Source organism: Mustela putorius, unplaced genomic scaffold, assembly GCF_011764305.1.
Source record: "Mustela putorius furo isolate JIRA1106 unplaced genomic scaffold, ASM1176430v1.1 tig00000275_pilon_pilon_pilon, whole genome shotgun sequence".
NCBI classification, from domain to species: domain Eukaryota; kingdom Metazoa; phylum Chordata; class Mammalia; order Carnivora; family Mustelidae; genus Mustela; species Mustela putorius.
Window position 1 is genome coordinate 8,293,213 of NW_025421341.1, and position 15,894 is coordinate 8,309,106.

Genomic DNA, 15,894 nt, shown 5'->3' on the forward strand with positions numbered 1-15,894 from the left:
TGTCTCCCCTGATCTCTGTATTTTCTCTGTGCTCTAGCATGTTATTTGTACCTCTCTCAGGCATAAGTTACTTTTAACTCTGAGTACTTTTAAACTTTTTCTAAATGGTAAGAAATCTTTGATGGGACCCTCCCTTGTATTGACCATTTTTCAGCCCCTAAGTCCTTCAGCTCTGTGTTTTTCCATGCTGTTTCTCATGTCCATAGTCATTTCTAAATAGTTTCCCTGAAATCATGCACTATACAACTACTTTTTTTATTCTTCACCCTCCTGTCATTCTCCTTGAGCTGCTGCTTTTCTCCTAATACTTGTATCTAATAATATTCCCATTGTTTAGTTAAAGCTATCCCTGCCTTTATTTTATTTTTTTCCTGCCTTTATTTTAAATGACCTAAATATATTTAGTGTGATGCTTAAGAACCATCCCTCTCAAGGTATGATAAGGACTGTGAAGAACTCTTGATAACTGGAGAGTAGTTCTGAATTGTTCCTTTATCTGAATGTCACACTCTGTCTTATACTCGTAGTCTGTAGAAGTTTCATTGATATGGCTCAATTTGCCCCCAGAAAGGTACATTCCATTGCTAGACTTCCTCTTAATGGAAGCATGGAAGCACTTTGGAAGAGCCTAAAAGCTTATATTCTTTTTACCATTTGGCTGTTGTAACTTAATTGGTAAAGTATTTATTGAGTTGCCACTATGTATCTAGGATTGTAGGAGTACAAAAGAAGCATATAGTGGCTCCTCCTCTCATGAATCTTTATATCTGGTTGTGCAAGTATACAGTTCATAAAGATGTATTTGGTAATGTTACAAAGCTATAGGGGAGATTTTTTAAATTAACTCTTATAAACCGAAATAATGAACATCCATAAAAAACATATCTAGATCCACTAGGTTTTCAGTAGTCTTATTTCATATAAAACTAGCATTTAGGGGCACCTGGGTGGCTCATTTGATTAAGTGTCTGCATTTGGCTCAGGGTCCTGGGATTGAGCCTCACTGGGCTCTGTGCTCAGTGGGGAGTCTGCTTCTCTCTCTCCCTCTGCCCCTCTCTTCAACTCTTGCTCTCTCTCTCTTGTGTGCTCTCTCTCCCTCAAATAAATAAATGATATCTTTTAAAAAAAAAACCAACTAGCATTTAGCAAGTTATTAATTGACACTTAATTGTGTGATCAGAATTTTTACATTATCTCTAGGGCAGTGTGGTTAGGAACAAAATAAAAAGCAGTTCATCCTTTAAAATCAGTGGTTTTAAACTTGGAGGGTCAGTTTGCCATAAGTGTACATTCTCAGTGTGGCACTTTTTTTCTTTCTTTAAGCAACCTGTCACACAATAGGCGTGTGCCAAAGATTGGCCCTTATCCAGATTATTCTTCTTCCTCATACATTGAAGACTCTATCCATCATACTGACAGCATTGTGAAGAATATTTCCTCCGAACATTCGATGTCTAGCACACCTTTGACTATAGGGGAAAAGAACCGAAATTCAATCAACTATGAACGGCAGCAAGCACAAGCTCGAATCCCCAGCCCTGAAACAAGCGTCACCAGCCTGTCCACCAACACAACCACCACAAACACCACTGGCCTCACTCCAAGCACTGGCATGACCACTATATCTGAGATACCATACTCAGATGAAACAAATCTGCATGCCACCAGTGTTTCACAGCCCATTGGGCCAACCCCTGTCTGCTTACAACTTACGGAAGAAGACTTGGAGACCAACAAGCTGGACCCAAAAGAAGTTGATAAGAACCTCAAGGAAAGTTCTGATGAGAATCTCATGGAGCATTCTCTTAAACAGTTCAGTGGGCCAGACCCACTGAGCAGCACCAGTTCTAGCTTGCTTTACCCACTCATAAAACTTGCAGTAGAAGCAACTGGACAGCAGGACTTCACACAAGCTGCAAATGGCCAGGCGTGTTTAATTCCAGATGTTCCACCTGCTCAGATCTATCCTTTGCCCAAGCAACAAAACCTTCCTAAGAGACCTACTAGTTTGCCTTTAAACACCAAAAATTCAACAAAGGAGCCCCGGCTGAAATTTGGCAGCAAGCACAAATCAAACTTGAAACAAGTAGAAACTGGAGTGGCCAAGATGAATACCATCAATGCTGCGGAACCTCATGTGGTGACAGTCACCATGAATGGTGTGGCAGGTAGAAACCACACTGTTAACTCCCATACTGCCACTACCCAGTATGTTAATGGGGCAGTACCGTCTGGCCAGACAGCCAACACAGTGGCACACAGGGGCCAAGAAATGCTGCAGAATCAATTCATTAGTGAGGATACCCGACTGAATATTAATTCCAGTCCTGATGAGCATGAACCTTTACTGAGACGAGAGCAACAGGCTGGCCATGACGAAGGTGTTCTCGATCGTCTTGTGGACAGGAGGGATCGGCCACTGGAAGGTGGCCGAACTAATTCCAATAACAACAACAGTAATCCGTGTTCAGAGCAAGATGTTCCTACACAGGGTGTTCCAAGCACAGTAGCAGATCCTGGACCACCAAAACCCAGAAAAGCACAGAGGCCTAATTCTCTGGATCTTTCAGCCACAAATGTCCTTGATGGCAGTGGTTTGCAGTGTAAGTGAAGGGATCATTTACTCTCTCCTGCTTGTCTTTTGGGACCGTTTAATTACTTAGATAAAATTAAATTGCGTTTTCAACTTGCAGTTACTTATTTTTACCGCTTTTGGAAACATGGTAAGCCACTTGGTTGGACTCAAAAGTAATCAGACTGTTGTAAAGAAAAAAAGTAATTTTTGTTGTTGATAGTCAATGTCACAACAGTCAGAACTTAAAAACAACTTTAACACATGCCTTACATAGCTGCTGGTTCATAATGCAATTCATGTACTTACTGTGAATGGTTGAAACTAAGTAAATACGAGTTTGAAAGCTCCAGGTAAAATGATGTCAGTAGAACTTTGAAACACTTGTTGAGTATTTTAATATCTGTTATGTTTTAATATCTGTTTTATCAGACTAACCTTAAATCTTTAAAATCTGGAGAAAATTCAGAAAAAAATCTTTTTTTTTTAAACTGAAGTTCTTGGTCTTGGGGGGATTTTTTGTTTTTTTTAGTATCATCTTGTCCAAGAGTTATGTGTTGAGCCTCCTCCTGCCTGCCTATGGCATCTTGCCACAGGTCCCCTAAACAGATAACTTGATACATGGTTTCTAGCACCAAAGGGATTATAACACAAGACAGCACACCAAAATCTTTAATAGTCATCATTATACAAGTGATTTCTCTTTTAGGCTGACAGCACTTTATGGAAAGAAAGGAGTCATGTTTTATGGTTGTTGTCAAGGACTACAAAATGGCCTAAAGGGATTTGGCTCTCAGAAATTAATCAGTAGGGGGCACCTAGCTAGCTCAGTCAGTGGAGCATGCAACTTGATCTTGGCATATGGGTTTGAGCTCCATGTGGGCCTAGAGTTTACTTAAAAAAAGAAAAAAATCAGTAGAATCTATCCCCTTGTTTGAGTGGCTTGTATTATAGGCCAATTGATACACCCTATAGCAGGGCTCCACAGCAATAAAATGTCTTGTCAGTTGTGGGAAGGGGAAATTACCAGAAAATTAATACTATAGTATTTATATCATTCTTCTGAAAATATTATATGCCATGTACCTTTAATCTGCTTTGAACATTAAGTAGAATGATTAAATGCATTTTGCCAAGTTAGGAACACTACCAACAAGGAGAGAATTTGAGAATACAGCTGAAAACTTCCAATTTTCTCTTCTGTTTTTGCTTGCCCAATAGAATAATCCAACCAGTTATGAAAACGATTCGGCTTAAAGAGTCTCAGAATAAGTTGGTTAAGGTTTGCCTAGAAAATAATTGCCTGGCATCATGAATTTCAAGTAATGTCTATTAATACATCCTGCAGATATTAGTTTGATCTGTTCTTGAGTTACAACCCTAATTTCTTACTATTTAATAGTTTCTTTATATATAGTTTATTTTCCTGTCCTTTTATTTTCAGTCGGTGAGTCAACACAAGATGGCAAATCAGGATCTGGTGAAAAGATTAAGAAACGTGTGAAAACTCCCTATTCTCTTAAGCGGTGGCGCCCCTCCACCTGGGTCATCTCCACTGAACCACTGGACTGTGAGGTCAACAACAATGGCAATGACAGGGCAGTTCATTCCAAATCCAGCACCGCAGTTTACCTTGCAGAAGGAGGCACTGCCACAACCATGGTCTCTAAAGATATAGGAATGAACTGTCTGTGAAATATTTTCAAGCCTATGGAGTGAAATTATTTTTTGCATCATTTAAATGTGCAGAAGACCTTTTAAAAAAACTGCTTTATCTTCCTGTCAGTACCCTCTCCCACCCTGCAACAGGACTTGCTTTAAATAGATTTCAGCTATGCAGAAAAATTTAGCTTATGCTTCCATATTTTTTAATTTTGTTTTTTTAAGTTTTGCACTTTTGTTTAGTCTCATTAAAGTTATATTTGTCTGTTATGACCACAGAATTATATGTGTGTGTATCAAAAGTGGTCTCAAAATATTTTTTTAAGAAAAAAAGCAAAAACAATGTATTGCTGATAATCAGTTTGGACCAGTTTCTAAAGGTCATTAAAGCAGAAGCAAATTAAGACAGGTTTGACTGCAGTGGTGTCTGATATCCATGTTTTATTTCTGGGCACAAGCTAGTTTATATGTTGAACTGTTCCTGAACATATTATCTGTTGGACATTCTTTTCTCTTGTGTTTTGTTGAATGTGCAATAGTCTATAGTCCACAAATAAGCTTTCTTGTAAGCTCTCTTCCTAACAGAGCACACATTCTTCCATAGTAAATACATTTTTCTGCCCCAACCCCCATACTTTTGGCAGGTCAGTTCTATGGCAGTGATTTTTGCACAAGAGAGAGCAGCTACCTGATTTCTTGCTTTCTCTCTCCGTATGGAGAATGCAGAAACATTGTCTCAAAGGGCTCTAAAAAAGGAACTACCAAAACCTAACTTGAAATGCCATTTCTTTTAACCTTCCAAGTCCTAAATGTTTCTTTCCAGGCATTTTAATAAACGTATTTGGTTCTGGTTTTTGGAAGTTCATAAGAGAGCATAGAACAAAGTAAACGAAGTCAAATATTAGCCTTTCTTCCTTTTATTTTATTTTTATATGTATGTTCATGATCCATATTCATTTATTTAAGAAGCACATTTTTATTGGAAAACTTACAGAGCTATACTTATAAGGAATTTTTAAGTAGGTAGATGGTTAAGACTATATAGTGTTATAGCCTTCATTCTCTGAATAGGCCATCTTTGACTCAAATAAAATTACATTTCCTATTTAAAATAACTTCAAAAGTAATTCATAGTTTTGAACCAGTAGTAACTTTTTATTCTCTTCCCTGCAATGCCTGGTGACTTTATCTGAAAATGAGTCCTCTTCCCATGACCTAAAACACTGTGTGGAAAAATCATTCATCTGGCATGCCAAATCCCTGTGGAAGGAAAGATTGCTGCCAAACCTATCATTTTTGAGCAGACTGAGGCTTACCTTTCTTTTTTCAAAACTGTTTCTTCACTAACCCCATTTTCATAATTTGTCTTTTTGCCAGCTTTTCATATGATCTTTGATAGATGAGCAGCATTTATTATTTACATTATATTAGAATATACCTTTTAGTGATAACACATTAAGTATCCTTCAAGTCATATTGTTTTTTTAAAAGCTTCCTTTGCTTCTTTCCTTACTGATAGTTATCTCTAAACAACAACCTCAGCATGTTTTTTTAAAATAAAGCACTTTATGTCAAATAAGGGACTTTTTTTATAAGCACAAATTATTTTCTATCAATTTGCAAACAGTGATGTTCTCACTTAATTTTTCCAGATTCTCAGAGTACTTAATAGATGTTATTTAACTAAGTTCTAAGATTTCTCTGAAAGATTAAAAGCTAAGAGAAAAACACAAATGCCCATATTCTTGCTTTTAGGTTTTTATCTCCTGAACAATGTTTTCTCACTTGTATTCCTCTATCTTCATCATTTAGCTAAAGATAACATAAGTTTCCCAATTTGCTGTCCAAGATATTTATAATTTATTATATAAGGCTTCTGTTTTTGTCATCTATTATAATCCTATGAGTTAGATGTTATAACACTTCACATTTATGCTGATGGATGGCTGAACACAGTTTTGAATTTTTAGAATAAAGATGATTTTTTTAGTGCCCAGGATATCCACCTTTTGTGTTTTATTGGCCCTTCTCTTGATTCAGATACTTAACATTTTTCAGTCTTCTTGCATAATTATTTTTCTATCTATGTAACAAATTATTTATATCTTTCTCACCAAATTTTCACTTAGTTCTCTTGCCTTTAAATGTCTTTAAGCTGCATTTCATTATTTTCAAACATGTGTAGGTTATCTTTGAATCAAAGTAAATCACATTCCTTCTCCAATTGAGGCTAAATGACCATTTGAGATCTAACTGATCGTTTCCTGATGGAAGTTATCCTACCTTACTTTGTGTTGAGGCTACTTGGTTGTAATTTTTCCAGCATCTTTTTTTTTTTTTGATGTTTAATATTAAAATGCTTTCAAGAATTTATATACCAAAATAAAAGAATCCTTTTAAGTTTCCCATTTCATGCAAGCATGTTTAAAACAAATAATTTTCTTTCCCTGGTTTTTTTAGTAGATCCTTAAAAAATAGGAAGAGTAAAAATTGTACATCAGACCAATTTAGAATCTGTAATATACAAGCAAGCAAAATTACTTAAAATATTTGCTAACTTTATTCATCTAATAATGTTTCTTAAAGCGAATATTTAACTGCTGTCAATATTTTGCATGTAGAAAAGCATTTGGATCCTTTAAATAAAGGCCATTTAGTGAAAAAATATTAAAATTCACTTTGCTAGTGTTACAACCTTAAAAGCATCATAATAGGTAATCAAATCCTAATATTAATTCCCTGAACTATCCTAACTGTATGTCAGAACTAGATAATTTAAAGAACTTGATTTGAATTGGGTTTAGACAAAAATTATTTAATCATAATTCCTAACAGTGTTCCCCCTTTTTAAATTCATAATTTGGGGGAAAAGAAACCAATATCAGTGTAAAATGTTATGAAAGGGCACAGGATTTGAATAACAGTAACTGACGATTTGTTATATACTGAATGCTGGGATATACATTCACAACTCTTCTAATCCTCATAGCAACTATTTAAAGATCATAGTTAATATTTCCACTTTACAGATTGAGGAAATTGAAGCAAAGAAAAGCTAAGTCATTTGCCCAAGTTCCACATCCTAGTAATAGAGAAAGCTAGATTTTAACTTGGGTTTGCCTCTCCCCATCTCTCTCATCCACACCACACTGCCTACACACTCTATGACAGGATGTGTGATATAGTGACATTTTGTAAGAAATTCAGTCATTACACTCCAGCACAAATGTGGCTTGTATATAGGCCAAACCAGATACCTTAATCACTTTCAAAGTTAGACGAACATAAGACGTGGACATGTCTATGCTGGCTGTTGCTTGAGAAATAATTACTAATTCAAGATGAAATTCAATCCCACATCTGCCATCATGAATCCTAAAATTATTTCTCTTCTCTTTACTCCTAATATTCTTGCATTGTAGGACTAAAGGTAAAGTAAATTTTAAGGGAAAAGTGAAGGTGGCTTATGAGAACAAAGATTTTTCCCTAAATTGATGCCATACTTGACTTGGAGGAATTAATTTAACATGGCTTTTAAGTCTCATCAATCCTTTGACTCCATCTTGAAAATGTCTGCTTGTAATGACTTAGAGAAGATTTTGCTAATCCAAAGAACTAATTGAGGAAGACATAGAAAGGATACAAAGGTATCCTTTTTTACAAAGCAGTTTCGATAGCTTCCTTACACGTACCCACTTACTGCAGAAAATGTACATTGTTGGTTCTGAATGTGAAAATAATTAAAGGTAGGAGCATTCAAGTAAGTATGTGTTTCAGTGGGAATTGTCACAAAATTTGGCAAGTGTTTTTATTTAAAATATTTTCAAGTTTGGCATCTAAAGCCAAATAGAATACCTGGTAGGCCACAGCTATTTGCTGAACTTTCCATCCTCAAAGTCATTTAAAATGGAAGAATACTTCAATAATTTTTTTTGTTTCTTTTTTCAATATTTATGGAAATGAATATTTCATTGGAGGTAGTTAGCTCCTAGAACTTGAGATTACATTGTATTCCTGAACAGCCTTCTATAAATTTATGTTAAACTTACTACGAGTTATGTGCAGGTCATTATATAACTATTCATAGATTGCTTTATATATTACTTTATCTTCAAGCTAACTTATTAGAAATTGTACACACAGTTGATTATCTAGACCTGTGTAACACTCCCACACACACCCCAGGAGTTTTTTTCAGACTGAGATGTTTCTAAATATACCTTTTGCTGTCAGTTCGCTCTTCAGCAGATAAAATTGCATTTTAATTTGTAGATTCTGAACTATGCAAATGTTAGCCAAAACTACCTTGCATGATCCACTCTTAAATATATTCCTTGACTTAGTAAATCTGGCAAATCACTGTTTGAGCTAGTTACACAAATGTTATTATCAAAAGAAGGCTTTTCTATAGCTTCTCAGATTAAACTAGTATAGAAGAAAAGAAATCTCAGGGTGCTCTGGTGCACCTACCCATTACTTTCCTTCAACTGCCTTTTAGTTTGTGTCTGACTTGCTGTATCCCTTGGTTATCTGAGTTGCAATCTTCTGTGTCAGGAAAGTTTTCTTCATGTCTATTCTGCTTCCCTCCTGTTTTATTTTATGTGCATTTGTCTCCTCCAGCAGTTAAAAAAAAAAAGTTGGCCATCTTCTCCAGTATTGTCATTTTTCATTATGCTTCAAGCTTCTCAATTAACATCTAAGTCTCAGTTCTTCAGACAAAACTGCTTTGGTTCCCTTAGCATTTCCTTCTCAGCCCTATTTTAATAACTATTTATACTTAAGAACACCTAAAATTATATTTTACATTATATTCGAATTCATTACTCCCATTTAAATAATAGTTCAGTAGGATAGAATTGAGAATTTGAGATGTAGTAACATCTGAATTGTTTGACAATGGATCCAACCATCAGATTGTCAGAAAATCAGCTCTTAATTTGAGTTTTGTATTATTAAACATTTCCTACTAAATTGTGGAGTTTTATAATTTTATATTCTCATTAGTTCTAACTAAAAAGCCATGCATACAGAATTGTATATAATTTTGCCATTAAAATTTTTAACCTATATTGCAGCAAGCTTAGCATTATAATTGAGCCACAACATTTTACACTTTCCCTTGTATCAAATATTAAACACAAAATGCAAGATTACCTTTCAAAAACCTTATAATAATCAGGTATTATCTATGGACATTTTTGCAGACCACTTTTGAAATACTTATTATTTTGCAACATAGACTGGACTATAATGACTTTCATTTAACTTTTAAGTGGCTGGTTAAAGTTGAGTGTTTGTGCATATAAAAAAAAAAATCCAGGATTTTATCTCATGGCTGATACATTTGAAAGTAAGTAATTCAGAAGATTTAATGCTGTATATTAGAATTATGCCCCAAATAAATCTATCATATTTTGAAAATTCCAATTCTGTTATTATGTGATGTTCATAGTTTTACTATTAATTGTAGTGACATTCATTTTTTTGAACTTAATTTGCAACCCAGATTCTAAAGTTTAAGAGAAGAAATCTTAAGAAATAAATCACATCGCTAGGGCAATCCATTTTATGATTGAATTTTTTAAAAAATTACAACTTTCAAAAAATGTTTCAAAAGGCAACATGTAGGTTTTTTCCTTTTTTTTTTTTTTTGTACTTTTAGATTTCAGAAACATCTTCATGTGTTAGACTCGTTCTATAGACATAATATTACTTAAAAACTCAGGGTCCTTTTCATCCTTTGCACATGAGAAACTAATTGGAAACAAATAAGCAATTAGTCCAGTTGAATATTTAAAGTGTTTGTTGCATATACAGTTCATTTAATGTTTCATCTTATGATTTGACTTAATTTACATAGACATAACATCAGATTTCATTAATTATAAAAACTTGCCCAGTTCTGTAGTTACTGAATAGAGGGAAATGACTCAACCAACTGGCTACATGTTGCAGCCTATTTAGGCCTTAGAGTTGAAGCATCATCTTAAAACCATTTCTCTTCTTTGGGTAAATGGTTATACATGATGGGACAAATCATTTCATTTTGCTTTGTTTTTTAATAGGAGAACTTAGTAAAGTTATTCCTCTGAGATAAAATTTTCTTGAAGTAATTCAACATTATAAAACTCTTCTAAAAGTGAATTAATGAGTTTATAGCCTTAGTAATAGTTTGGATGGTTTTGAGGAGGTAACCTATGGTAAGCTGTTTATCACCTTGTTATATCCAAATAGAATTTTTCCTTCAATCAGACAAATCAAAGCTCCAAATTAATATGCTGTATACTTAAAATCCTAGCAGTGAGGTTATTTGTAACCAGTCTCTTGTCTCAGGCTCTCCACCTTATTACCAATCCTCTTAAGTATGATAGGGAAACATATTTTTAAAGGAGCTTAACAGTAAGAAAACTAAATTACTAAAAGATGCAATTCAAAGATAGGTTCTGGTTAAAACTGAATTACTTGGCTTCTGTGGCTTTTCTTTTTCTCGTCACATTTATTTATTTAAAGTTTTTGTATGCCTCGTCATGTTTCCATGGAAATTATATTGTGTAAGTGTTTGTATAAGCTGGAATCATCCTTAATTTTCTGTTGATAATTTTTCAAATGAAGATAAGTGGATAATTGTAAAGTACACTAACTCTTAGGGTATTGTAGTAGCTGAAACATGGAGATGTGTAGCTGCCGTGCTTTTTCTGAATGGACAGGAGAAACATAAGCTACAGAGTATTCATTTCTGAGGATGCTTTTCTGGAATAAGAAAGGCTGAAAAATATTGGCAATTCCTCAGAACCCTCTTTCTTGTTAACGGGTATCTTTTGTTGGTGTGTTTTGCTCTTACATTACAGATAGAATATCATATGAATTTATGAATAATTACTTTCAGTTATTTTTGCTTTTGTAAAAGCCGTCTGAGACCTTGCTATGCTGTGTAAGTTGTGTTTGATGGATCAGTGTGAGTATGAAATAAAGCAAATCACTTTTCTTTTGTATTATCTATGGATGCCACTATGAAAGCTGACATTAAGCCACTAAAGAGTTTTTTATGAATAATTGTAAGTAAATGCTTTGATATATATAAACCTAAATAAAAAGATTGTATTGCTACAGAGACATTGGAGAAGGAAATTTTAAGACAGTTCTTTAGGTTTAAAAAAGGCTTGCTGTAAAATGGTGCATTATTCCATTTATTAAAGATCATATTAATGACAACAGTAATTGTATCTTTTGATTTTTATTAGGTCCCCAGAAATTATGACTGTTAGTGTGATATTTTAGGTGTTTTGCACCAGAATAGTAAATGTTTTAATATACTCATTACTCAATATGATACAGTTTTTTAAAATCAACTAACATTAGAATAATAGTTGCAGGGGCGCCTGGGTGGCTCAGTGGGTTAAAGCCTCTGCCTTCGGCTCAGGTCATGACCCCAGGGTCCTGGGATCGAGCCCCCGTGTCAGGCTCTCTGCTCTGCAGGGAGCCTGCTTCCTCCTCTCTCTCTCTCTCTCTCTCTGCCTGCCTCTCTGCCTATTTGTGATCTCTGTCTGTCAAATAAATAAAAAATCTTTAAGAAAAAAAAAAGAATAGTTGCACACTTTCTGTATACTAGGCACTGTGGTAGTTAATTCTACATATGTAGAATAAATAAAATACACATTGTCCCCATTTTAAAAATTAGAAAACTGGTTCGGGGAAGTTAAATGTCTTGTCCAAAGCCACAGAACTGGTAAAATGGGATTCAATGTATTTCCCATTTTGCTTTGAACTAATAGTTTTAAATCTCTGGTTATGGCAAGAAAATTCAAAAATAAAAGCAAGAATGGCCCAGCAGTAAAAAGAATAGCCAGGAACATACATGAAGCAATTTGCTGTTACTGAAATGCTAATAGGTACCAAAACAACTGTCTCTACTGGCCTAACATTGATGTGTTTGTACTAAACATCATCAAATAATCTTTTAAGTTAGATCTTCATGTTTTTAAAAGTCCTTTTTATTGCATTTAAGTCCTAAATACTGCATTTAAAAGTTGTTTGCATTTAAAAATTACAATAAAAAGTCCTAAATAGGGGCGCCTGGGTGGCTCAGTGGGTTAAGCCTCTGCCTTCGGCTCAGGTCATGATCTCAGGGTCCTGGGATCGAGCCCCGCATCGGGCTCTCTGCTCAGCAGTGAGCCTGCTTCCCCCTTTCTCTGCCTGCCTCTCTGCCTACTTGTGATCTCTCTCTCTCTCTGTCAAATAAATAAAATCTTAAAAAAATAAAGTCCTAAATATTGCATTTAAAAGTTAAAATGCAATATGAGTTTGTGAAGGCATCATATATATTTTTAAAGATTTTGTTTGTCAGAGAGCAAGAGCACAAGCAGGGGGACCAGCAGGCGAGGGGGAAAGCAGGTTCACCGCTAAGCATGACCGAAGCCGAATGCAGACACTTAACTGACTGAGCCACCCAGGGGCCCCATATTGTTTTTGACTCCAGATGAATTCACTGTATTAGCTAAGCGTCCTGGAGTAAGATCCTGTATAATCCACAGGATAGCCATGTTTTAAAAGAATGCTAGACTCGGGCGCCTGGCTGACTCGGTTGGTAGAGCATGTGACCTTTGGTCTTGTGGTGAGTTTGAGCCCCACGTAGAGATTATTTAAAAAATAAAAATAAAAATTTTATAAACAATAGAAAAAAAGTGTCAGACCTGCCTTAAGTAGATGCCAAGGGAATATTTGTTTTAGGAGAAGCATGGCCTACTCTTGTAGGCACTTAATATTTTAGGGATAATAGATTTGGGGCACCATTTCCCTTTTGATTTGCATGCCCTACATTGACAATATAAGGTTATGGGCTACTGTTGGAATTCTCTACAGGACCCACTATGTAATATTCAGGATGATAACTAAATGTCCTTAGAGAAAATATGATGGTCTGGGAAAAATACATGATAACCTACTGAATCTTTTTTTTTTTTTAAGATTTTATTTATTTATTTGACAGAGAGAGATCACAGCAGGCAGAGAGGCAGGCAGAGAGAGGGGAAGGGAAGGAAGCAGGCCCCTGCTGAGCAGAGAGCCCAATGCTGGACTCGATCCCAGGACCCTGAGATCATGACCTGAGCCGAAGGCAGCGGCTTGACCCACTGAGCCACCCAGGTGCCCCCCTACTGAATCTTTTAATAAGAACTTCTCACAAGTAAAATTATTTTCATTTACACCTACATCTATCTAATCCATCTTCCTAGTTTACAGCCTCTGCAAATGACTAACTTTAGCTAGTGATTAATCTTTCTAATAATGAATTTTCCCCTTATTTTCTAGTCTTTTTCAAATTAAATTATATATTTGGGCAGCTTTCATTTTATTATTATAATGTGTTATTACTCATTTTTTTGAAATTGAATCACTATTACTATACTGAGAGATCCAAAAAGTTTGGTATTATTCCTGCCCCCAGGAACTTAAACCACCTTGTGGAGGAATAAAGGCCTAAGAAGAAATAGTTACATCCAAACAAGATGACATGTTAGTGCCCAAATTAGTGGTAAACTACATGTTCAATATGTGTTTAAAGAGCCAAAGAAGACTTTAGTGAGGAAATGATTATTGAAGAGAGTCTTGAAAGGATAGGTGGGGTTTCAGTAGGAAAAATGAAGGCAGGAAATTTGAAGTGACCAGAGACAGATAAGGAAGAATAGGGACTGGAAATAAGAAGTAGATCCAAATATCTTTTGAAAACCAGACCCAGGTGTCTAGACTTGCTGTCATAGCCAACAAGGAGACCAAATCTTAGCTAGGAAGGACCTTGACAGAAATTTTTAAAGAAGTTTGGACTGAAAGGTATGCAGGATAGATTAGAAAGGAAAGTGATTAGAGTGAGGGCATGAGAGAAACTGCAAATAAAATGCAGTTTTCGTTGTGATCAGTAAGTTCCTTTTTCAAAGGCGCATCAAAAAAATTTCTGAACACCCTGTGTGTAACAAGTACCGTCGTAGATAAAAGACACAGCGCCACCCTCAAGTTGCTCATAGTTGATTTGGAGAATATTATAGTACAGGTTGTAAGTATTATGATAGAGTGAAAGTCCAGTGTATTATGGAAGTACATGGCAAAGGTATCTAATGCACTCTTACTGAATCAGACAATTTCTCCTTTTGAAAGAACTTTTCCTCACTGTCTTAAAATACGAGTAAGAATTAATTAAGAGATGAGCCATGGCCCTCTCAGCAGATGTTATAGCACCCATGAAGCCCTACAGAGGGGCTAAGAGGGTGGAGCTTTTTCAAGGGGCCAGGAGGATATTAGATTGGAATAGAGTTTGGGATACTAAGTGAAAGTTACGAAGTGAAATGGCACAGAAGAACCCAGATGACCCAGCTGGGACTATATCACAAAAGAGCTAGCATGCTATGCTAACAGTTTGGACTTACCCTGGAAGTCAGTGGAAGAATTTAAGCAGAGGAGTTTCTACTTAAGAAACTCAGCTGGTAATATAAAGAATCAGCTGAGAGGAAAGAAACTGAGTATAAAAGCATAGGAACTAGTGTGGGACTGGCAAGAGATAATGAGGGCCTTAAAACAAAGTTGAGCTTTGCACAGTGGTAGTATCATAGCCAATGAGGTTTATCCGAGGCGAGATTATTGCTAATTGAAAACAAGGTTGAGTCAGTGATGGAGAGGCAGCAGCAGCAGGTTGGGTCAGGATTAAAGAGAACCAATGGGACCCAACTAACTACTGAGATGAGCACTGTAAAGGCAAAGATTGTAACTTCAAGGTCCTAATATGGCAAAAGAATGAGAGAAATTTAAAATCTCAGAATATGCAGCTCATTGCCTTTATAGATTTTTAAAATAGAACAATTTTGACGTCATGTGTTCCAGTTTTTGCTTCCAAAAACGTGTGCAGACACCTTTCACCTATTACCTGTAGAAACGATTCAAGAACAGAGTCTTCTCTAGGTAAGCCACACAGAAGTTCAATTTTATCTTTTTTTTTTATCTTTTTGAGTGAGTGCCTATCTTCCATTCTTTATCTTTTATCTCTTTGAGTTGAGTCTAATACCAACTTGTTGCACATAGTAATATACTAGGCCATGGGGGGTGGTGCTTGCTATAAAAATGAGTTTCAAAAGCAGCCTTAAAAGGAGAGAATAGAAAAAAAAAAAAAGGAGCAATAGCAATAAAAAGATAGCCTAAGATGGCAGATGGTGGAAAGATAATGAGGAAGTTGTGTCAAGGGTGGATGGGTGATCTTCCACAAGAAGTGCTCGAGTCCTCCTGCCGGAGCTCCTTTCTCCCATCCTGTCCTCAACCTACTTAACTTCTCAACCCTCGAGCTCTTCCTTTCCTCTCTCCACAATTAAAAAGGAAGGTAGAAAAACCCAGAAGCTATTAACTATTCAGGGACACAAGTATCCTAAATGCATGTTCGGTTTGTTTTTAATTGGATAAATGAAACAGATAAAAGAGGAAGTTTTCTTTTGCTTAACCTTTCCATAGATTGAAACAATCAAGAATTTATGTAAGACAGCATAGAAAATATGCATAAATTCCCAAGAAAAATATATTCAAGAAAACAAATTATTCTCCTTAGATGTCATGTAGAACTTCAGAACTACTCGGGTCTTTTTTTTTTTTTTTTTTTTTTAAGATTTTATGTATTTATTTGAGAGAGG

The 15,894-nt window shown here is 35.6% G+C and overlaps 1 protein-coding gene and 1 pseudogene across 2 annotated transcripts in view; both read left to right on the forward strand.

Annotated features, from left to right (window-relative positions):
* The window catches only part of BMPR2 (bone morphogenetic protein receptor type 2), a 205,605-nt gene extending 194,157 nt beyond the window's left edge, over nucleotides 1-11,448 (forward strand). For both annotated transcript variants that reach the window (XM_004764180.3, XM_013062270.2), the window contains 2 exons: nucleotides 1,324-2,603; nucleotides 4,017-11,448. In XM_004764180.3, coding sequence (XP_004764237.2) covers nucleotides 1,324-2,603; nucleotides 4,017-4,267 — 1,531 coding nt within the window. In that variant the 3' untranslated portion in view covers nucleotides 4,268-11,448. The remainder of the gene's footprint in view (nucleotides 1-1,323; nucleotides 2,604-4,016) is intronic.
* A 3,358-nt stretch (nucleotides 11,449-14,806) lies between these two features.
* LOC123391701 lies at nucleotides 14,807-14,895 on the forward strand (annotated as a pseudogene).
* Nucleotides 14,896-15,894: the final 999 nt, after the last annotated feature.